This window comes from Vulpes vulpes, chromosome 15, assembly GCF_048418805.1.
Source record: "Vulpes vulpes isolate BD-2025 chromosome 15, VulVul3, whole genome shotgun sequence".
NCBI classification, from domain to species: Eukaryota; Metazoa; Chordata; class Mammalia; order Carnivora; family Canidae; genus Vulpes; species Vulpes vulpes.
The window spans coordinates 41122442-41145996 of NC_132794.1; the positions used below are offsets into that span (position 1 = coordinate 41122442).

The 23555-nt window shown below is 42.4% G+C and overlaps 1 protein-coding gene across 1 annotated transcript in view; it reads right to left on the minus strand.

The window, feature by feature from the left end:
• RYR3 (ryanodine receptor 3) overlaps window positions 1–23555 on the minus strand; it is a 511176-nt gene that overhangs the window by 203883 nt on the left and 283738 nt on the right. Inside the window, exons 18-20 of the mRNA XM_072738189.1 lie at window positions 22553–22794; window positions 14593–14785; window positions 3429–3645 (exon numbers count right to left, since the gene is read on the minus strand). Of these exons, the coding sequence (XP_072594290.1) occupies window positions 3429–3645; window positions 14593–14785; window positions 22553–22794 (652 nt within the window). The remainder of the gene's footprint in view (window positions 1–3428; window positions 3646–14592; window positions 14786–22552; window positions 22795–23555) is intronic.

Genomic DNA, 23555 nt, shown 5'->3' on the forward strand with positions numbered 1-23555 from the left:
GTTTCTCTGTGTTTCCCGGACACTCTGCTGGTATCTCTCCCATAGAGGTCACACCGTGGGGGCCCAAGTTGCTCCTCCTTTCCTTAATCCTATTTTAAAAAAATTTACTACTACTGCTACTGCAATAATAACAATAATAACTATTCTCATGTTTATTCATTGACAACTTTTAGGAAATGGGAGATTCTATATAGAAAATCTAGATTTCTAGTTTGTTTTGATTCCTTGGAAGATCACTAACACCGGATCCACACTTTTGCCTAGCAACCCTCAGCTGGAGGGCCTGTGCACTTGACCTACTTCATTTCTGCATCATCTGCCTGGTCCCTGTATTTCTCACTCTATTACAAAGGTTATTAGTGCTTCCACTAATACAGAAATCCTGATTTTTTTTTTTTTTTTTTGAAGGGGGTAGCTCCCGGAGACTTTTTTTTTTTTTTTAAAAAAGAGAAAAGAAAAAAAGGCATATCAAGTCAGTGAGGTTCAGTGAGGTATATAAGGAGATCACGGAGAAAAACAGCAACGTATTTAAACTATGTGTTATAATCACTATCTGCCCTTCAATTAAGGACATTAAAAAAATCAACTTAATCTAATCACTCAAGAGTCAAAGTTAGTAAGTGGCATGACGTTTCAGTAAAGAGCAAAATGGGAAAATTATTAGCAAACAAATTATAACTGTATCTGGGTTTTATTGGTAAAGATAATTTTTTTTTAAAGATTTGAGAGAGAGCGAGAGCACGGGAGAGAGTGTGCCTGCAAGTGAGCATGACAGGGAGAGCCAGAGGAAGAAGCACACTCCCTGCTGAGCAGGGAGCCTGATGGGTCCTCGATCGCAGGACCCTGTGACCATGACCTGAGCTGAAGGCAGCACTTAACTCACCCAACCACCCAGGTGCCCCAACCAAGGTAATTTTTAAACTAAGTGCTTCTTAAGTGATCACAAATTAGAGGATTTGCATGTAGGAGGAACCACATGCTTCACTAAAAGGAGAAAATATGCTAAGGAGTCCTCCATGAAGAGCCCCTAACCATAATTTCAGTGACCTCAATCAGTGACTGCCTAGGGCAGAGTACACTGGCTTGCTAACTGCTGTGGGGTATCTGGGGCTGGGCTCCTCCTTCCCAGTGCGTAGCTAGGGGCTGGGGTCCTTCAAGCCCTGAGAACGGGAAGTGCCTACGTATTGCTGGATCCAGCCAGCAATACTTCATCTGCAAATTGGTTACTGTGCTTGGGGGAGGATGGAATTGACTCTGTACATATTTAACTTCTCCTCTGACAATAATTTCAGAGAATGGTAGACACTAAAAAATTAGAAGGCATCATCCAAAATAAGCTGCACCTTTCCAACAAGAACTTCCCTATCATTCGATTCCCTGGGGACAGCTCCCTAGTTCCAGAGTCCACCACAGATTCGACTTTGGGTCCAGACCTCAAAGGTTTTTCTGGCTTGTTGATTTCTCTGCGATCTTGGATTTTCCAGTCTTCAGTTCTGCAGGTTTAGGTGCTCTTCCCACTCTTTGGTCAAGCCTTCCTTCCCTCCCTCATCAAAAGTTCCCCTCATTTTCTTGAGGCCCACTTCTAGAAGGCCTATCCTAACCCTCACTTCTGATTAGTGAGGGATGGTACAGAGGAGTAGGTATCAGGCTCATGCTTTCCCCCGACTTCGGCACTTTGTGGCCTTGCGTCCATGTGGAAACTGGTTTAGTTTTTTGGCCCTCGAGCTTCCTGTCTAGGATACACATGAACCAGAGGATCTGATTCCCAGGATTGTCTCTGGCTCAACAATGCCTCCCCAGTTTCCTATCAACCTTCTTAATGCCAACTTCTTTCAAGGTGCTGCACCAGGGTCTGTGAAGCAGGCAGGGCAATGCTGCTTTTCCATTCTAAGCGAATTCACGATAATTCGCTGCAGGAGGTAGGAAGCAAATTCAGCAATATGCTCGCGGAACTGAATGCAATAGGGTCACATGACTATCACGGGGCAGTAACATGCTGGAGACCTTCTACAGGTCAAAAGAGCTATATTCCTACAAACTATTAACTCGACGTGCCTCAGAGACAAGGCCCTTTGTCACTGATTTTCTCTAACATTTAGAATAGTGACTTGAGGAGCACTGGTGTGGAGGAAATACTGAAAGCTGCTATTTACACCCCTGTCATAAGCATGTGAGGGTATCGCTCACACAGAGACCCTGGGAAGGGAAAGAAATGTCCATTTATCAGCACTTTCTTCCTATATACAATCCCGTTTCTTTTAGTTTTATTTCCATCTCTTCACCTACATGCTCTCCCTCCTCCAAGCATCTAGCCACATCAGAGTATTTATTATCATCATATCTACTTTTTTAAAAGCTTTTATTTAAATTCCAGTATAGTTAACATACAGTGTAATATTAATTACAGGTGTACATATAGGGACTCAGCAATTTTATGTGTGGTGCTGGTCATGGCAGGTGTACTCTTCATCCCCATTACCTATCTCCCCCACCCCCTATCCACCTCCCCTTTGGTGACCATCCATTTGTTCTCTAGAGTTAAGAGTCTGCTTCTTGGTTTGCCTCTCTTTTTTCCCCTTTGCTAATTTGTTTCTTAAATTCTACATATGAATGAGATCATATGATATTTGTCATTCTCTTACTTTGCTTAGCATAATACTCTAGCATAATACTCCATCTATGTTGTTGCAGATGGCAAGGTTTCATTCTTTTTATTGCTGAGTAATATTCCATTACATACACACACACACACACACACACACACACCCTCTTTCTTATCCATCAACCAATGGACACTTGGGCTGTTTCCATAATTCAGCTACTGTAGATAATGCTGTTAGAAACAGACATGCTACATGTCTCTCTTTGAATTAGTATTTTTGTATTCTTTGGGCAAATGCCTAGTAGTGAGATTGCTGGATCACAGGGTGGTTATCCACCTGTCCCTACTCCTAGACCCTTACTGACTCCATTCCTATTACTTAACTCTGGATGCTTCTCCCCATTTAAGCTTATTAAAAGCCCTGGTTGGATTCTATCCTCTCTAACTAGACTTCTAGAACTATTCTAGCCTAGCAGGTGCCTCTAGCACTTATTTGTGCTACAGTTCACTTTGCATATATTACATTCAGACTTAAAAAATAATACATTTGCTTTTACCTCTTCAACTTGGTTGTGAATTCACAGAGAATATTGCATATTTGTGCCTGCACTTCATAGAACCTTGCATATAGCAAGTGATCAACATGTTCTCTGATTGAGAAATCCTTAAAGACCTCAATCTAAGTACATGGTGGAAACACAAGGAACACAGTTGTTCACACTACATGACAACTACATGATACACAGTATACAATAGGAATGGCTCCAAGACCACACAGAGAGAAGGATTTAGCCCTAATGCTTACCTGTTGGCAGCTTGAACCTACCTGACTGGTGTCTATGGGACATGGGATGAAAGAGGCTTGAGAGAGGGACTGGGTGGTACCCAGCAGATCTCTAACTCCTTCAGCGTCACGTTTATATTCTTTGACAGGCTCCAGTCTCATCTTTTCTTTCGGAAGTAAGGCTTCATAGCAAGGGGCGTAGCCAGATGGAGGCAGGAACTTAAATTCGCCATGACGTCCACCCATCAGGAAACGCACTCTGTGGCATTTGGAGAGACCAGGAGGAGAAAGGTTAAAAAAAAAAAAGAAATCCCAGTTCAAGAAAGTGAACATTCAAGATAAGCCCCCCATCCCACCCCCACGTTATTTTGGTGGGAAGTGCAGATTCCCACCATCTGAATTTAGATACAGTACAGCAAACATTCGAAAGTGTGAAATAAAGCAGTGGAAAGAACTATCCGTGTGTGATCTTCAGTTGAACCATGTCAGCTAAATTCTTAAAAATTAATTTATACATGAATATCACTAGACTTTAAAAATCATATTTTTCCTTACTCTAGTAGACAAATCATCATTGCAGATATTATAACTAGAGCACTGAAAAGAGTAACTAATGATGATGATGATGATGATAATGATATTATTCTCTGAAAAGATCATGTTGAAATTACAGCATGAGGATTTCAAGTCTTTCTACCCGAGGGACATTACTCACACATCAATTAAAGAAAACATAGCATAACTATCTGGGGGAAATAGGAAAAATTTCTTCCTATCCCTAACTTTCAGAAGCAGGCAAAAGATGAAGTAATACCAGAATCTTAAACACCAATGATATACATGCCGGGTGATATTATTTGAAGCTATACAGTGCAGAGGCTGCAGTTCCCGGAGGCAGCCCTATGGGGGGCGACTCTGGAGAAGCATCAGCAGATGGCAATAGCTTAGGAAGCAAAATGGGCACCACACGTTTGCTCGATGTGGTACCAGTGCCTTTCTCAGGGGCACCACCCCCTGCTGGCATCCAGGCCTGACCCTCTGGTCCCCTCCTGCAGTGTCTGGAGAGACCTCCCAGGATGGGGGCAAGGCACTCAGGGGAGCATAGTGATGTCAGCCACTGCCTTCCAGTACACTGAAGCCTTCCAATATGTTAATTAAGCATCCTGGCTCAATTTTAGCCTCATCTCTGTGGGTTAGGTTAGGGTCATGGTTACACCTCAAACCTCCCCTTGCAAGGAGGACAGAACCAAAGTGAACCACTTCCAAATGATACTTCGTATTCTCCTAGGTTTGTAACAAGGAATAGAGCTTTTGCAAATCAACTGCAACCACATTAATTTGGTGAGGAAATAGGACCACAGTTTACAGGAAAAGATATGTAGCCCTGTAGGGTCAACACTAATTTCACGCAGGAAAAAATCAATACCTAAACGGAGCAAACGTGCTCAGCACTCATGCCCTCCCCCTCCCTCTGCTTAGCAACGAGTTACTGAATGCATAGGACGTGCTAGTGCTCTTCTCTGCCCTGGAGACTCAGCAACAAGGCCTCCAGCGTCCCTGGTGTCACACAGCAGGCATCCAACCAGAGAAACAGTCATGATTACTGATTGGGAGATACCGAGGAAGGACTAAAGGTGGTGATGTGAACTAACTCAGGAAAGAGGGTGGCTCCTTGACTGGAGTCCAGGAAGGCCTCTCTGAGGAGACCCGCATCAACCCTGTGGGATAGAGAAGAGCTAAGGAGCTTAAAATCTGGGAGAGGAACATGTGCCAAGGCCCGGAGGCAGGACAGAGTTTGGGTGGAGAGCCTGAGGGACAGAACAGAAAGTAGGAGAGCGCAGTGCTAGGTCAGGCAGAGTCTGTGAGCCATGGCAAGATGATGAGATCGTATTCCAGGTCGGAAGCCTCCGAAAGATCTAAAGGAGAAGAGATACAGGACTCTTCTAGCTGGTCCATGTTGACAGAGGGGCAGCCCAATGAGCAGGTATCTGGAGGTCCCAGACACCAAACTAGTCCCAGTGGGAGGTAGGGATAGGTTGAACCCATGTGAGGATGGACATGGTGGGAAGTAGTCACTGGATCTCAGTTTAGTTTCACAAGGATAGTTAGGAACTGCTGATGGGGTGGGGTGGGCTAGGGTGGTGGATGTGCACACACAGGGGGCTGAGGCACAGGGAGGAGGGGTAGGACCTGGCAAAGCTCTCACAGTAACACTCTCCTCCACCAGCCTCACTTCCTTCTACTGGAACGTTCTGCTAGGGCAGCCTCACAAGAGCATCACCGTGTTGGCGGAATAACTGATTGTGGAAGTAGCCTAATTATGAAACTGGAAAAATAAAACTCTAAGTGGGAGACATTAAGTTCTTTTTTTTTTCCTTCTCAATACAAACAAATCTTTTATCCAAACAGCATCCTACCAAATGCTGTTTTAAAATTATAGAAATCATACAGAACCTCCCACTTCCCATTCTAAAGTACTAAACAATGACATAGAATTAGAACCTCAAGAGTCCCTTGTGAATGTTCCTACATCAAATGTTATGTAAGGGGGCATGGCCTATGTGTTTTAAGAATATGAACAATGACATTAAAACAAAGTTGAGTCATTAGCCTTCGATGTTACTAATTTAGTGAACCTTCAGGAAATAATGACTAAGCCTTGAAATTATTGGTTGAGAACTTCCCGATTCAGCTGCAGCGCAGCAGATTGTGTTACTGAACGTTGTAACCATGGGACAGAACTAGAGCTTTTTGAGCAAAAGAAGAGTGTGGGATGGTTGTTTTTGTTTTTCCTCTCTTCTCCTTAAGCATCCATTCTGTGAGGAGCTGAATGCCCAGGAGCTTGTACGGCGAGCGTATTCTTTGTTACTCACGAGTGTACAGGTTCCAAGAACAGGTAAATGATTTCCGATGAGGTCTTCTAGCTGGGCTTAATTATTCATGAGGTGTCTTGCCAGTTCTGTTCAGTCTTAAAATTTCCCTTACATTTTAAAATCTGCTGTCATCTTCTGGATAGAGAGCAAATCAAGAAAGCTGGAATTCCACACAGCACATAAGGAAAACCATGATTTCTGTTTTCATATTCAGTTATTAAAAAGAGAACGATAATTTGGTTATAAATCTTCATCTCAACTCCTCCAATGGCCACAAAAACTGTAAAATGAAAAATTTACATAGCTAGAAACCAGTGTTTACTGCTCACTGAAGCATTGGTCTCCAAATATCATTGCACTAGGCCTCAGTGAGCAGAAGACCTGCCAGACAGAAGCTGTCCCCCAGCAGGTAGAACTGGACAAGAGCTGGTGCCAGGCACAGCTACCATCTATTACTCCTTCCTTTCACTGCCCAGAGTTTCTAGGAAGGGCTCCAACAAACCACCACTAATATTGGTGGTCCTCCTAACAACTCTCTCCAGGAGATCCAGACTGACCAAGTCAAAGGAAGTAACTAGTGATAAAATATAGGCTTTAAGGGAATAATCAAAAGGAACATCTGAAATTCATTTTAATTATTTGAAGATGATAAACTGGGAGCCCACCTCTGTCTTAGAGTTTTAGCAGAGGTCTCACAAGCAGATAAGCCAGAGGATGCCAATATTTGCACATCCTGAAGATGCTGGATCTACTATGAGGGTCCATCAAAAATTATGATGCCAGCGTGGCCGTAGCCCATCACATACCTCCACCTCAGTAAGAAAGGAAAAGAAGGCATTTGGAGAGAACTATCAGGGAGAAAGGGAAGGGAGTAGTCTCCTATCTGAAGTCAAACGATGAGTGCTTAAGAACTACTCAGAAGCTTGCAAACATCCCCTGGAACTTAGTGGGGGACATGTCTGCCTGGTGACAGCAACAGAGAAGGAGATGGAGGGACAAGGACCTCAAGACAAAGAGCTACCCTTCTGCTCAGGACAGGGTCAAGGACTCTGTTCCTGGAAGGCCAGACAGATGCCACAAATGAAGCAGCTGTCAGCCATCTCGAAAGGAATTATGGCCAGAAAGGCAACTGACTGAGCAGAGATCAGAAACCTAGGGACTGCGGGGAGCGGGAGGCCCGTGCGCAAGGCAGGGCAATACAGAGGAGGCCCTGAGGTGAGCCAGATGGGCATGCTGCCAGTATCAGGACTCCCAGGGGGCCTGAGCGGAGCTGGCTGACCAGGGAGAGTGGGACCTGGGACTGCAGGCCAAAGTGGGGGAGGCCTCACACCTTGATGTGAAGGCCTCACATCAACTGCATACAAATCTGAGTTTTTTATAGCCAAATAAGTGGCACTTTTACGTTACCAACAAGATGGTTGTCATTCTTACAAGGAGTCATAAAGGCTACAGAGCTGGCCTGAGGACTTGTCCGGAGTGTGAATTTGAAGGGGTAGCGAGAGAAACAACAGAGTTACAGATACCTAGTCTCCTTGCAATAAAGCTGGTACTTGGCACTTCATGTTTATCATTTAAATCTTTTGCCCTACTCTTGAGAAATTTCAATTAGAATGTAAATCTCTCTTCTCCAGGTGCATTCTTTCCTGTTCCTCAGGTTCCACAGAATCTCCCGGCCTTACAGAAAATATTAAACTTAAAATAAAAAGATAATTGAAGAATTGAGTTCATTAAAATTAGTTCTTCTTGGGCAGCCCCGATGGCCCAGCAGTTTAGCACCGTCTTCAGCCCAGGGCGTGATCCTGGAGACCAGGACTGAGTCCCACGTCGGGCTCCCTGCATGGAGCCTGCTTCTCCCTCTGCCTGTGTCTCTGCTTCTCTCTCTCTGTGTCTCTCATGAATAAATAAATAAAATATATTTTTTAAAAAAATTAGTTCTTCTTGAGCCTTGCGTTTTTCTCTACATTAATGGATTTTAAAATCAATTTCAGGTGGCACTTGACAGGATGAGCACTGGGTATTATGCTATATGTTGGCAAATCGAACTCCAATAAAAATATACAAAAAATAAAAATAAAATAAAATCAATTTCATTAATCAATTTAATCTCTTCCACTGAAGTACCTGTTCCCTATCTTTGGGAGTTCTTCCTATAACTCAAGACATTCCATCAGCTCTCCAAGGGTTTTTTTTTTTTTTCTTCTTAAAGTGATTACAGTAAGTGACTGTCCTTAGGCCTCAGATCCCTCCACCTCAGAGATGAGCAATAGTTCCAGTAATCGTCTCCTGGGAGTAGTGAAGTTTGGGGATATGTGCAGGAATTTTTTATATTCTTGGCTGATTTTTTTTTAATTTTTTTTTTAAATTTTTATTTACTTATAGTCACAGAGAGAGAGAGAGAGAGGCAGAGACACAGGCAGAGGGAGAAGCAGGCTCCATGCACCGGGAGCCCGATGTGGGACTCGATCCTGGGTCTCCAGGATCGCGCCCTGGGCCAAAGGCAGGCGCCAAACCGCTGCGCCACCCAGGGATCCCTCTTGGCTGATTTTGAAAACAGAGCAAAGGGTACTGAAACATCCCTGCTAGCATTTTCATTTTAGTCCCTTGAGATTCAGGCATTGTGGCTTGCCAATGGCAGAAGAGATGAGACTTCCTAGTGCAAGTCCCTGGATTTGAAAGACTGACCCCTGAAATAAAAATATAGTAAAAATCAAGACAAGGCTTTTTCATGCTCAAGGAGGATGACTCAGTTTCCTTATCCATAGCTTCCTAGCAAACGTGTGACATGACTTGAGTCTGTCTTACTGGACATCTCCTTTCCTCTCATCTGCTAGTGAATCTCTCTCTCAGAGAGTGGGGAAGGTGTTCCAGAGAAGAAGAGGGTACAGGCTGTGGTTAAGAGGAGAAAGAATGAAAACGTTTTGGCTGACCTGAATTCAACTCATAAGTCATGATTCATAATTGCATCTTCAGTCCCTATTACTAAGATGGGAGGACAAGCTGAGCGATGCAGTCCCACAACTCTATTTCTTCCTGGCCAGTGACTGATGAAAGCCCAGGGCAATCCAGCCAGTGCTCACCATATTCTCCACAGAGGTATATTTATCTCAGCAATAATTTCCACAGCATTGACCACAGTAAGCTGGAAATAGCGAAGCCGTTGGTTACCTGAATTTTAGCCAAGTCTGGGGGAAACCAACAGAAAACAAACAGCAACCACAAATTGGATATTGTTGTTCTTATAAATTAGAAAGGGCTGGTAAAAGAGTTATGTGGGACAATTAAATAGATCCATGGGGAGTTTAACTATAGCTATAAAATATATTCTACTACAGCAATTAGCTCATCAATTTTCTGCAAAATGAAAAGGATCACCCCAAATTCACCATATACTGTGTCTTCTGTGTAATGGTCTCCATGTGGTTCGTGCCATGATGCCATCTCACAGGGTGAGAATACCTTTTAATAAGGGCTTGTTGGCATTTAAGTAACTCAACCTTTTGGGTGGTCTCCAAAGCAGACATGCCTCATCCCAGATTCCGTTCTATAACCAGTGCTGTTACATTGAGGGCCTACTGCATGAAGAGTATCCACAAACAAACCACACTAAAAAGAACACTAAGGAGGCACATTCATAATGGAAGAGAGAGTACATATTGATTTGTGGATTTGGTTAGTAATTACTCACATTTCCTTTGACTTCACTGTGGGTAAATCTAATTGAAAAGATTTTTGCTCTTCCATGAGTCCTGGCAGGGACACCTTAATCGGGGATTATTAACAACATAGTTTGTGGTGATAAAAATAATCTTGGGGTCACAAATTCAAGACTGTGACCTCAGCAAAGACCATTCAATAGGAGGGAATGGGGCTGTAAAAGAGAAATGTAGCTTAAAAGCCACATGGAAGTTGAAAATAAATATGGGAAACAATGCTGAATGCTTGTATGATGGGAGAAGACTCTCTTCCTACACAGGCATAACCTTGCACCTTGCTAGGAGAGACGCTATAGAATTAGGCAGGTATTCTACTATATGGGGTGAAAACAAACATTTATTTTTGATTGTATTATTATTATTTTGTATATGAAAAAATAAAGTTTTGTTCTTTTAAGCTTTCAAATTTACATTTTTGGGAACAGTGTAATCCTTAATGTATAGCACTGCTTTAAGAGGGCCTCAGCACTTTTTTTTTTTTGAGAGAGAGAGAGAGAGAGAGAGAGCGCTCACTTACAAGCAGCATGAGTGGTGGGGGATGGGTAGAGAGAGAGAGACTCTCAGACTCCCTGCTGAGCATGGAGCCCCATGTGGAGCTCAATCTCAGGACCCTGAAATAGTGACCTGAGGGGAAATCAAGAGCAGGGATGCTTAACCAACTGAACTAACTGGGAGCTCAGGGCCTCAGCATTTCTGCTCTGCCTTCCTTACAGAAAGCACAGGACCAACGATCAGAGGACTTGGTCACCTGATCAACTGTGTTATTAAACATTTATTTTCAATAAGATACTTTAATTAACTTGGAGTTAATATCCTAGTTTCTCTCTCTAGCTTTCTGTACAGCTGAACTCAAGTAGTATAGAGGGCAACTTCTGGGTTTCAGCACCAGATTAGAGTGTACCAGTTGATGTAAGAGTAATTATTGGCAATATTGATCCCATTTGCTCACAAATAAAAATAAATTAATTGGCCACTCTCCAACACGAGACCAGCACTGAGAATGACCGAGGTGAAGGACTTGGATAAATGTGTTTCCCAAATGTGCACTCAATTCCATCTCTCCTCAGATCATGCCATTTTCTGAGAAGCAAAGACAGGAACATGCCAGAGGTGACATTTTCCTGATAGGAGGCTTGAGAGACACCAAGCCCCCTGGCATCATTTTTTTTTAGCTTACCACTTGTTCAGGTGCTCTAAGCCAGAATCTCTCATAGCTAAGGTATAAACTTTCCAAGTCAACACATCTGGACTCTTCAGTTTCTAAATTCTCCCACCATTTGTGCCTTATAAATGGGTTAGACAACTACTTTTTCTTATCTTGGAACTTTGCTTCTCTTTTTCCTGTGCAATGAGAAGGCTGCACGCTCTGCTGACCTGGACAAGAGATGCTAGAAGCATCTTCTGCACATGGATGCATCTGAGTTGCCTATTTCTTCACCTGCTAACTGCAGTTCTTTGCCAAGAGATTTCAATAAGTCCTCACAAAAAAATAAATAAATTCACAAACTTAAAAAATCATTATACCACATACAAGATTGTTGTATGGACTCAGAAAAGTCCATTAGGCAGCAGGATAAAAAAAAAAATCCTTTTCTCCAGAGATAAGACTTCTAGCCAAGCACTTCTCTCAGATGAGATGCTTAAGAAGCAGGTGTACCTGCTTTGAAAAGACGTGGGACCCAGTGAGTGGGATATGGTCAAAAACAACAAAGAAGGGAAGGGCAGTGATGCTGGGTGACTAAGGCCATTAGCTAAGCAGGGAAGCAGGGTCCTGAGAATGGATTGCTCAGAGTGACCTTGTTTCTCCAAAGAAGGTACTGAGCCAACAGGTGGATGACCCAAATGCTATTACATCATATTGACTCATATTTCAGTTTCTACTCATTCTCTTTCCTCCTTGGGAATCAAGTGGGGAAGAGGCACAATGGGGCATATGCTGGTTCCCCCCAACTATAAGAGGGTCTCTGTTTCAATCACTCCTCTTTGTACTTACAGAGTCTCTTTCAATGATGCTCTTTGTTTTCAACATGCCTTTTAAGGATGTAACACTTAAAATGGGAGAATTGGAATGAAATTCTAATGGGAATATCCTCAACAGAGAGGAACACGGGCAAAGAACTTGCAATCTAGAATACAGTCCCTGGGGCTGATACAAGACTCTCTGGCTTGAAACAGTGATGAGTAGATTTGCAGCCCTAGTAAGGTTTTGCTATGGTGGTCTTCCCTTTGTTACAAGAATCTCAAACAATGGTAATATTTAATTTAAATATATTGAATCCATCTACATGAATAGGTTTATAAATATGTACATGCATCTGTACACTGTGTTACTCTGTATGTTTGCAAATATACATTAGCTTATACTATGTATATTTGCCTATTTGTGTCAAATGCCAAAGGCTGAATATCATTTCCAAAGGATAATTCCTCTGTTGGAAGATAGATGAACATGTCTTGGTTTATCAGTCTTCCTGATGTGTTGAGGCCTATCATGGTGCTGTCACTTGGGAAATCCATCCCTGAGATGCTCAGAGCTCTGAGATGGTTTCTTTATGGCCCGAGCACCAGGTATCTGTTCTCTACACCCTTTCTCTCACGGCCTTTTCCAATGGCTTCCCTAGAAACTAGTGTGATTCTTATTTTCTTTTTAAATGTTATTTATTCATGAGAAACACAGAGAGAGGGGCAGAGAAGCAGGCTCCCTGTTGGGAGTCCCATGCAGGACTCGAACCCAGGACCCCGAGATCATGACCTGAGCCAAAGGTAGACAGATGCTCAACCACTGAGCCACCCAGGCGGTTTGTCACCCAAACAATGTGATTCTAACTGTGTTGACTCTAATTTCCCACTCCGTTAACTAGGATCACTTTAACAGGAAATGAAAATGACTATGGAAATCTTGGAGAAGAAGACTTATAACGGGGTCTTGTCTTATAGACATTAAAACATATAGTCAGATGAAAATAATTAATATAGCATCTAACTGGTACAAGGGAAGGGGCAGAGCAATGAACACAATAGTTAGCAATAGTATGGAGAAAAATAGCTTGTATAGTATAAATCCAATCTAATGTAAAAATATTGATATGGATAAATAAAAAGGTAATACAATTATCTCTGGGTGGTACAATTTTGGGTTCTTGGTATATCCTTGACTTGCATTATTTTTGTAAAAGGGAAAGACATAAAAACAAGAGAAAAATAAAACTAAGTGTGAAAGTGTAAATCACAAACTGGGAAAAATATTTGAAACCAATAAGCAGTACCTTAAATAGTCTTAACATAAAAAAAGCCCCCAAAATTAATACCAAAAAGGCAGAGAACACAAAATAAAAATATTGGGCTGAGATAATATGTGAGAATAATAAGCATGAAAAATGCTTAATGACACTGGTAATCAAATAAATAGAAAATGAAAACTTAAGTTATAATTTTCTCAAATTGGCAAAGATTAAAAATAACCAATAACAAAAGTTAATGAACATCCAATTGGTTGGGTATTCCCATTCATTGCTTTAAGTTATATTACAGGCACAAATCCTTTACCTGAAAATCTAGGAGTTGTGTTTCAGACTTCATAGTTCTTTAGATTTAAAAAAAGAAAGTATACATAGTATGTATTAAATAGAACCTCCAGCCAAGTGAGGGGCTATATCCCATGATTGAACACAGTAGTATTTCTACAATTAAATATGTAATTATTCATAAGAAATGGAATAAATGAAAGACTAGCAGCAGCCTCATTTCTGTTGATGACAGTTTTACCACAAAATGAATTCAGGTCAGAGTCTGTAGTGAAATGAGTTATAAAGAAACTTAACTGTTTCAGAGCTTTTGAGATTTCAGAATTGTTGATCATGATTTCTGAACTGTTCCATACAATCTTCCTGAAAATCTACTTGGCTATGTGATTATAAGTGTAGATTTTAATAACTTTTGACCTACTTTTAGGAGGATCTTAACAGAAATGCAGACAGAGTTATGCTCAAGGATGTCCATAAAGATAAAAATGGAATCAGCATGAAAGTCTAACAACAAAGTAATGTCTATATTATGGGACATCCAGATAAAAGGATATTATATGGCTATAAAAATTGTTTTAAGAGGATACTTAATGACTCAGGAAAAGGCTCATTAATGTATCATTAAATGAAAAATAATCAAGACATAAAACTTCATATTCAGTGTGATGTCCATTAAAAAAGCCCCATATTTGTGTAGAATAAAAGGCTTGAAAATACACCAAAGTATCAGCAGACATTAGAGTTAAATGTTGGAATCATGGATAATATTGTCTTATTTATAACTGTATCTTTCAAATTTTTAATACTGAGCATTTAATTTTTAAATAATTATTAAAGCAAGGTTCCACATAGATCTTATCTTACTATATGAGTACATGATAAACCCTTGGCAGTAGGTATGTATTCAACAAGTATCTATTGAGTTAGTGACTCTGGATTGCTCTCCTGCTTTCACTATTATTTGGGGAGGGGAGTATGCAGGGAAGTTGCTCATGGCATGGAAGTCCTGAGAGACAGTACCATGCTTCCCAGCTCACAGGAGAGGTGGGGAGGTGGGCTAACAGCTACTCTTCATGAAATCACAGCCATCACTTACTTGACACCTGCAGAGAAGCTCACCACAGGGAAGAAGAGCCCATCTGTGTTGAAGTTCTCAAACATCCCCTGCACAGGTTGCCCGTTGATGCGGAAAGAGATGCTGGGCACTCCGAGGTCAAGGCAACAGCTCACCACGTCGTCTGATCTCAGGAGGTGCTGGTTGATGGACGCTACGGCTCTGGGTATGCGGCCTGGTGAGCAAAGAACAAGAAGGCATTTGGGACTCTGAAGAAGGTGCTCGTAGGCCCCCTAGGGGAGGTGGGGAGGTATCATGGCACACAGGAGGTCTACATATGCTATTGCGTTGGAAACACAACTTGGCTTTCCCCGTGACGTGAGCAAGGAGAAATGACTTCTGGAGCTTGTGAGTAGGCAGCCCGAGACAAGAGGAGTCTCAGAGGACACCCTAAAGCTGCCAGCAATGAGAACAAACATGAATTCAACCCCCTCAACATGTGCTCAGAATCTGGCCTGGTGTCTGAAATAATGGACAAATCACTTTCTTGGGTGTGGGTCCTGGGGTATGCGTGTGCGTGCGCTGTCTATGACCATGTCTATGACCATGCTGTCTTCTATCTCCTCTTAGAGATAGGGCCACTTTGACACTGGATGCAGGAGCCATCAAAGCGAGTAAAAGCAAGGTCATCCAGCCGTTAAACTGTGCAGCATAGTTTGCTTGCTTGTTTTAAAGAATTCTAATAGTTCATACGAGCAGGGAAAATCTTGGTCCACTATATACTGTGTGGGTGGGTTTTGTTGCTGGTTACTGCATATCTCTTTCATAAGATGATCTGTCACTTCCTGACCTTAGAGTCATGAGAAGATCACCCCTCAGTATTTCTGTGTCATAGCATCTCATTCTGGAAGTTCTGAAAGTAAACAATTGTTAAGTCCCTCACACATCCCCCTACCAAGTTTATGATTCTATTGGCAAGAGGGCAGTGGAGAAGCAGAAGGGAGGAATTAAAATGGAGTTTTAGGCAAAAAAAATTTATAAAAATCTTATTTTTTTAACTACAGAATTAATACATCTCCATTACAAATGTTCATCATACATACAGAAAAATTAAAAATATAAATAAGGAAATAATGTAACTCAATAAAAAAATGCTTCTACTTTCATACACACATATACACTTTTCATCCAAACTAGGATATTGCAGGGTTTTGTGACCATTTTTTTCTACTTATCCCATCACATATATCTGATTATATAATGGAATATTAATTAGAAACTGCATGTTAATGGCTTCATAATATGCCATAAGGTCATTAAAAACCCTCTTATGATGGGTACGTGAGTTGTTTACAAATTTCGTGTACATAACTATGCTATATGATATCTCTAATCTCAGCTTAGAATCATTTAATGTTTCCAGGGGTTACTGCTATTCTAGTGGTACATTCTAAACCAAGAGGTGATATTAAACTAGTGAAACTACTATACTCTCCTAAATAAAAATATTAGGTATCCCTTTCTGGTTGTTGTAGCCAAGTGACAAAACCATCTCATATTTCTTCCCACTTTTCAGCAAACATTAATGAGACTCTACATGGTGCCAGATACTGTGTGTGGAGTTGGGTATCAAGGACAGAAGATCTAGTTCCTGTCCCCAAGAGATCCATAATCTAGTGGGGGAAATAAACATTAAAAAAAAAAAAAAGAATTACAATTCCATGTAATTTTTGGAACAAAGATGTTCACAAGATAATGTTTTCTAAGATAGAAGAAGGTTTGCCAAGTTGGCCTAGGAGCATGGGACAAGATTGAAAGGATCAAAGGTCCACTAGATAAATAACAGTATTCCAGATGGAAGGAATGGTTTACACAAAGGGAATGTATGACATAACCCACCGAACGGCCAGGGTTTGATACCGTAGGAAGGTCGGGACTGGTGGGGGCCTGAGGAGGAGATGCAGTAGGGGAAACAAAGCTGCACCTAACACACAACTTGGACTCTTTGCACCACACTGGTGCAGTGACACATAATGATGTATGCAATGCACGCTGGCCTGGGACGGCCTTGGACTTGGCTTTTGTAACTTCATATCTTGCTTCATTCCTGAGAATGAGGAACAAGTCAGTTTAAAACAAAGGAATCTAAGCCAAACTTGAAGAGCACATAGGTTGGACACCTTTCCAGCTTCTCTATTTGAGGAGTCTGAGTACTTGTGGTTCCTTTTTCAGAGTGTAGGTATCCCCCACACATCTTTTCTTCCTTAATGGAGGACACTAAATAAAACTCAACAAATCTTGCTACATTGGCCTCATTCTCAGTATTTCCTATTTTCCCATTAAAAACCAATCTTTCCTGCTTTGAATGCTTCTTTTTTCCTTTAGTTTAACTTTTGCATGTTATCACTGTAGTCGTTTGAAAAACATCCAAGAATTTCTGCGAATTTGAGAAAACCACGAAGTAAGTGAAATGCTCAGTTGGTCAACTAATGTTAAAGGTATTCAGATCTTTGCTGGATAAAAATACAAATCAGGAGGCCTTTACTGTCCTGGGTCTCATATAAACTGGGACAAACTGACAGCGTTGAATTTCCATGCTAGCGCCCTCCCTTCCCACCCACTCAGACTGCGCTGTTGGCGTCTGTGCTGGCCTGAGCCTGGGCCAGTAAAGGTTCAGAGCAGCTTTCAGGAGGGATCCTCTTCATCTATAGCAGGGCTTTGATGTCATCAGGAGCTGGCTTCCAAGCTTTATTTAGCCTTTAATATGCCATCGTTGCCAAGTGCCTTCCCGAGGAATGGCAGCTAGGAGGATTTCTCCTGTCTGGTATCCTTTTTTGGTGGAAAACCACCACCACAACTAAACACTCATATCCTTGTGGTAAACGTCACTGCCTTTTCCGAAACTGCTTTATTCTAAGAGAATGGGGACCAAGTAGAAGATGCTGCTACAACAGTAAAATCATCAACACAAAAAGCAAAATCAGGGTTTGAACCTATTTTTAAAACATATGCATGGGGGCCCCTGGGTGGCTCAGCGGTTGAGTGTTTGCCTTCGGCTCAGGTTGTGATCCCAGGGTTCTGGGATCAAGTCCCACATTGGGCTCCCCATAGGGAGCCTGCTTCTCCCTCTGCCTGTGTCTCTGTCTCTCTCCCCGGCCTCATGAATAAATAAATAAATCTTTTTTAAAAAATAAGAAGAAGAAAAGTTGCTGTACTGAGTTATTAAAATCAGTAAGTCCCTTTATTGAAGACAGTGCCCCAAAATAATCACTTTCCAATATGTTTAATGCGGCTGACCTTCTGAGGAAGGGACGCAAAGTAGTGGTAGAGCGTAAGCCTTCTCAACTACTTTTCAAGACAGAAGAATTCCGTAATCCTAGTGACCACCCACTGAAGCAGCTGGGGAGTCCTGCAGCCTCTCCCTGTCTGAAGAACCTGCCCCTCACTCAGAAGCCGGGGCCTACCTAGAGGTCCCAGGAAGCTCGGAAAGGCCATTCCATTCCAGCATTTGAAGATAAAGGAAAAACCCACTTTATCGTATGCTGCACATCTTCAAATTAACCCAAGGATATATTACTTCAGGATTTAGCCTCTTCTGATGAGTAATGTAGGCAAATGGAAACACTAATGGTCAGCATTTCCACTGCCCCAGGCACTGCAGAGTTTGGCACTCTAATGTAAAACACAAACACTTAGGCATTTGGAAGGAGGGAGGATCCAAACACCAAACACGTAAAAATGCTGGTGTTCCACAGCCACTCGGGCTCCTCGCCATATAGCACCAGGGCTGGAAAGGTCTGAGTCATGGTGGCCTGTGTCTTGACAGATGAACCCCGGGACTTGTTTCAGCAGGAAGACAGTCAAAGACCCTCTCAAACAAATTCGACTGGGGAGCTAAATGATGTAAAAGTTTAAAAAGTCAGAAGTCATAATAAATCAAGAAATGCAATTTTACTCCATTCATTTCCTGCAGCACTTATCACTTGGGATGGGAAATTCCTCTGCTTATTCCAATCCTGCAAGGAAGAGAATTATTAAAGGGAAAGGTGGCTCTCAGTTTCCTCCTGTGAAACTGCCCTCCCTACCCAGGAACATACTAGATGCTGCTGAGGGGCTGAGTTCATCCCACTGGCAGTCCTGAGAGGCTACTTGAAGGCTCTGTCAGGAGAGGGAAAGCAATGTCAGGACAAGAAAGGGCCAGTCCTCTGAAAGGAACCTCCTAGCAGCCGAGCAGATTAAGGAGCCTGGAGGGTGGGCTAGCAGGATTGAGAAGGGGGTTATTTCTACAGCTGATGCTTGAAAGTGACTTCATGGGCTTCAGTGGCTAAAGACCTATTAAGATGGCCTTTTCCTTACACAGAGAAAAGCTCATTTATAATCCTAGGATGTTGCTTGAAACTTCATTTCCCATTTGGCATTGGCCTCCGGTGTTCCCTTAGGATGCGGCTGCTCTCATGGTCTCCAGGGAGGGACACACAACTCTGGCTATTGTTTTTATGATTACAGGGGGGTCCATAGACAATAAGGGATGGGACTTTATATTTACTGGGTATCTAACACATGCCTAGAACTTCATGTTCCTTCCTTCATTTATTCATTTAGACATTTTTTAAGAAAATACTTTATTTTAAAAATTTATTTTATTTTAGAGACAGAGAACGAGAGTGCCAGTGGGGGGAGGAGGACAGGAAGAGGGGAGAGAGGGTCTCAAGCAGGCTCTGCACGAACCTGATACAGGGCTCCATCTCACAACCCTTAGATCGTGACCTGAGCCAAAATCGAGAGTTGGACTCTTAACCGACTGAGCCACCCACGTGTCCCACCTCATTTAAATTTCATAAGAGCCTGTATCCTCTTCATTTTAAGATTTTTTATCTATTTATTCATAGAGACAGAGAGAGAGAGAGAGAGAGAGAGAGAGGCAGAGACACAGGCAGAGGGAGAAGCAGGCTCCATGCAGGGAGCTTGACGCGGGACTCGATCCCGGGTCTCCAGGATCACACCCCAGGCTGTAGGTGGCGCTAAACTGCTGCATTACCAGGGCTGCCCTCCTCTTCATTTTATTTGAAGAAGCCAAGTCTCTGGAGGTTAAGTAATTTGCTCAATGTCAAAAGTCAGGAAACAGAAGAACTGGGAGTTCAAACCCAGGCACAGCTCCAAAGCCATGCTGGCTGTTTCTTCTTGACTCTTTCCAGTGACAAAGTGATAGTAGCACCATAATTCCCTCCAAGGATGACAATATCTATTGCACTTTTAGAAGTACGTTAAAGATCGGTTCAAGGCAGTAGTTTAATTTCCACATACAGATAAGTTTAAAGTCAACGGCCCTAGGCATTTACATCTTAAGGAAAAGGAGAGAAACTGTCATGATGAGTTCCCAGTAAATCTCCCTCGTCACTCTCCACTCCCTCCTGCAGGACACCAAAGCACCATTTCATTTCTTCATCCCACAATTATCCTTTCATGAGATAGTCTGAAATTCAATGCTGTCCTGGTGGGAGTCATTAGCAGAGACCTTATTTCTTCAGCTGAAGCACATGTTGGCATATTTACCTGCAGTGCCTCCTACCAAATAGATGCTCCCCATGGGTGGGCTGGGGAATTCAGAATGATGCCGGACCCCAGGAAGCTTTGTGCTTTAATGATCACGAGAGGTGAAAGTCTTGCAGACATGGTTTCTCCACATCTCATCAGACACTGAGGACAGAGGAGCTGAAGTTCTTTGAACGCACTCATACGGCGTTATATTACTAAGTGCAGGTAGTGTTCAGAGAGCCACTAGCAGCATCTGAAGCACTGAACACCAACCCGTTTCCCCTATCACCAATTAGAAGGGCTACTGCTTGTGATGACTGGTATGGGCTCAGCACCTCCGGCTTCCTGGTCTTCTGGAGAGACAAGAGGGATGATAGGAGTGCTGCGCACTCCTGGAATAATACACAACTAGATGGATATTCAGATTTTAAATGCAAACAGTAATCTTCTCTGGATGCACTGGGTTCTCTGTCTTCTGACTCACTGATGTATTCATTATGCAAAATTTCATGAAGGGATCCACTAGGTGTCCCATGCAGTGCTACAAAATCTAGGAAGGACTGAGTAAAATGGTTTCTCTTTAAAACAAGGTCCAATCTGTTCCATCCCATAGTCTAGGTGTCCTTCATATTTCCTTAACCAATCCCCAGGCAGAGTTCTCTTCAAGTGTAGCTTGGGATTGTAGCTTGGGTTATGGTGACAAGATGGCAGGAGATGAGCAGCACTCAGCAGGCAGCAGGGGAATGATTTTTCTCAATCCCACTCACTCCCTCACAGATTCGACCCTACCAAACTCAGAAGATGTAGATGTGTGTAAGCCTAAGAACTCTTTTCTTTTTGTTTTTTTTTTTTTTAAGATTTTATTTATTTATTCATGAAAGACACAGAGAGAAGCAGAGACAAAGAGGGAGAAGCAGGCTCCTCACAAGGAGCCCAATGTGGGACTCGATCCCAGGACCCCAGGATCATGACCTGAGCTGAAGACAGATGCTCAACCGCTGAGCCACCCAGGCATCCCAGAACTCTTTCTTTTCAAATCACTTCCCCAAAGACTCTGAGAACCTTCGCACATCTGCTGATAACCTACACTACAGTCTACTACCACTACCATACAGCCAGACACAGTGACTCCATGCACCAAGAAGGGCTCCATTCCCCACAAAGATGGAACCAAGAAAGGGTAAGTTGGGAGGATAAGAGATCAACAAGACAAAGCTTTTACTTCACTCTAACCCATCATCCTACCATTTTGTATCTGCTTTTGTCTGCACCATGCTGTCCCCCGGGACATACAAAACATGGACAGAGATTTTTTTCTTCTTCCCGCAAATGATCCAGGATAAATAAATATATAAATAAATAAGTTGACACCATTCCCAAAAGTTTTAAAATGTTTTTACTGAATGTACAACAGCACACACAAAAAAACCTTCTAAATAACCAATATGGAGCAACTGAAAATATAGACCAACTGCAAGAAACAGAATCAGAACCCAAGCTGATGGTTTTCACCTGAAAGCTGAGGGATGAAGGAAAATGTGATGGGTTATCTACTTCTTAGTTACAAAAGGAAATATATAGGTTTGTGTAGTAGAGACAAATTTTTTCCTCATACTGGGTTTGGGGAAGAATATATGCATGGTTTCTTATGTAAGAGGCATGCTTACATAAGGGATTTCTATAAGGGACACGATGACTCCAACTGCAGTTTTGCAAAAGATACAGATATGACACTCTGTGGACAACAGAACAGGTAGGGCTCTGGTTCTGAGTGAAAGCCTACAACTTAGTCCCTCCATTTTCATCCAGGCAGAAGCTAAGCCATTCCTCCAGGCATAGGCCATGGACATGCATAGGGAAAAAGCATTAGTGTATTTTTAAAAATGAAGCTTTGAATTGTTTTTAAGTGGCATTTACAACGCGTGGGGCACAGGTCCAGACATTTTATAAAGTGCATCAAGAAGCAACATGCTGCAATGACATGATGATGGACTTGTATAGTCAGATCTAGATCCCTCTCAATGTGACGTTGAATACATCACTTAAATATCTTGTGCTGTTTCCACATACGTAATATGAGATCAGTATTATCTACATTAAGGGATCATCGTACAAATGAGGAAAAATAATGTGCAAAAGGTATGCAGCTCACTGCCCAGTAAATAAATGTTGAGTCTCTTTCCCTGTTTGACTATATAGTCCTGAATCCATGCAATAATGATTGTAGACACTGAGCTTGAGAACCGTTAGATGCTCCACACTAGATCCCCCAGCTGGAAGTACCAGAGTCATGGTTTAAAAGCAGGACAGTCTCCTTTCAGGTCTGATGCTCTTCCCACCTATCTCACTAGTTGAGACTCTTGCGTCTGTATCATTTCAACAGAAAATGATCATGGCAGCTTGAACAATCGAACCTTGATCATCCTCAGTAAGAGGAAAGGGGCCGAAGCCTTGGCAAGGTACTCACCTGACCAAAGGTGAAGTCCATCAAAGCCATAGGAGTACAGGTCATCGCCAACACCATTGCCTCCCCACCCTTCTCCTCCGCCAGGGTACGGAGCATAGCCTGAGGAAGAGGCCCAGCCCACCCGCAGGTGTGTGGGCTCAGCTGTTAGGAAAGGGTCCACCTGGTCGATGATTAGCTCGAAGTACCACTTCTTGTACTGCGCAGAGCCCTCAGCAACTCCCAGGAAGATGTTGGGCCGAATGCTGAAATTAAACATGACACAGGTGGCATCTACAGACTCCCAAGCACTGAGAAAACCCAAGAGCAAGTTGAACAGGATCACAGCATGCACTGTCAGTTGAAGGCAAGAGAAAGTTTATGGTTTTTGTATTCTAAAGTAGAAAAAGCTTAGAGCCTCTAACACTTGATCAAGTTCTCACTGGGAGGTGTCAGGACATTAATTCTATTTAAAAATATAAAGAATGTCTCCTTATCCCATTCAAGGCAACCAACATTTGCTGAGTGTCAAGCATAGGTAAAAGACACTGAAAATGTCACAGAGCTGTGTAACTACAGACCCTTGTTTCATTCTATAAGTAGAACAAATAACTCAAGTTCCATCTCTGGGGAGTTGGTCCAAGCACCCCTATTCTCACACTGGCAACTCTGTCACCTAAGCATTACTAGGAATGACCTCTTGAAAGCATTAAGAAATCACTGTTAGAAATAAGGGAGACAAAATAGAAAGGGAGGAAGAGAGGGAAAAAGAGAGAGAGAGAAAGGAAGGAAGGAAGGAAAGAAGGAAGGAAGGAAGGAAGGAAGGAGGGAAGGAAGGAAAGAAGGAAGGAAGAAAGGAAGGAAGGAAGGAAGGAAGGAAGGAAGGAAGGAAGGAAGGAACCAGAGAACGACAAATGCTTCATGGAACTACTTTCATGTGAAATTAAAAAAAAAAAAATCAAACTCCCAGAAACAGAGTGTAGTAAAGTGGTTGTTGAGGGTTGAGGAGGGGGTGGGATAAAGAGAG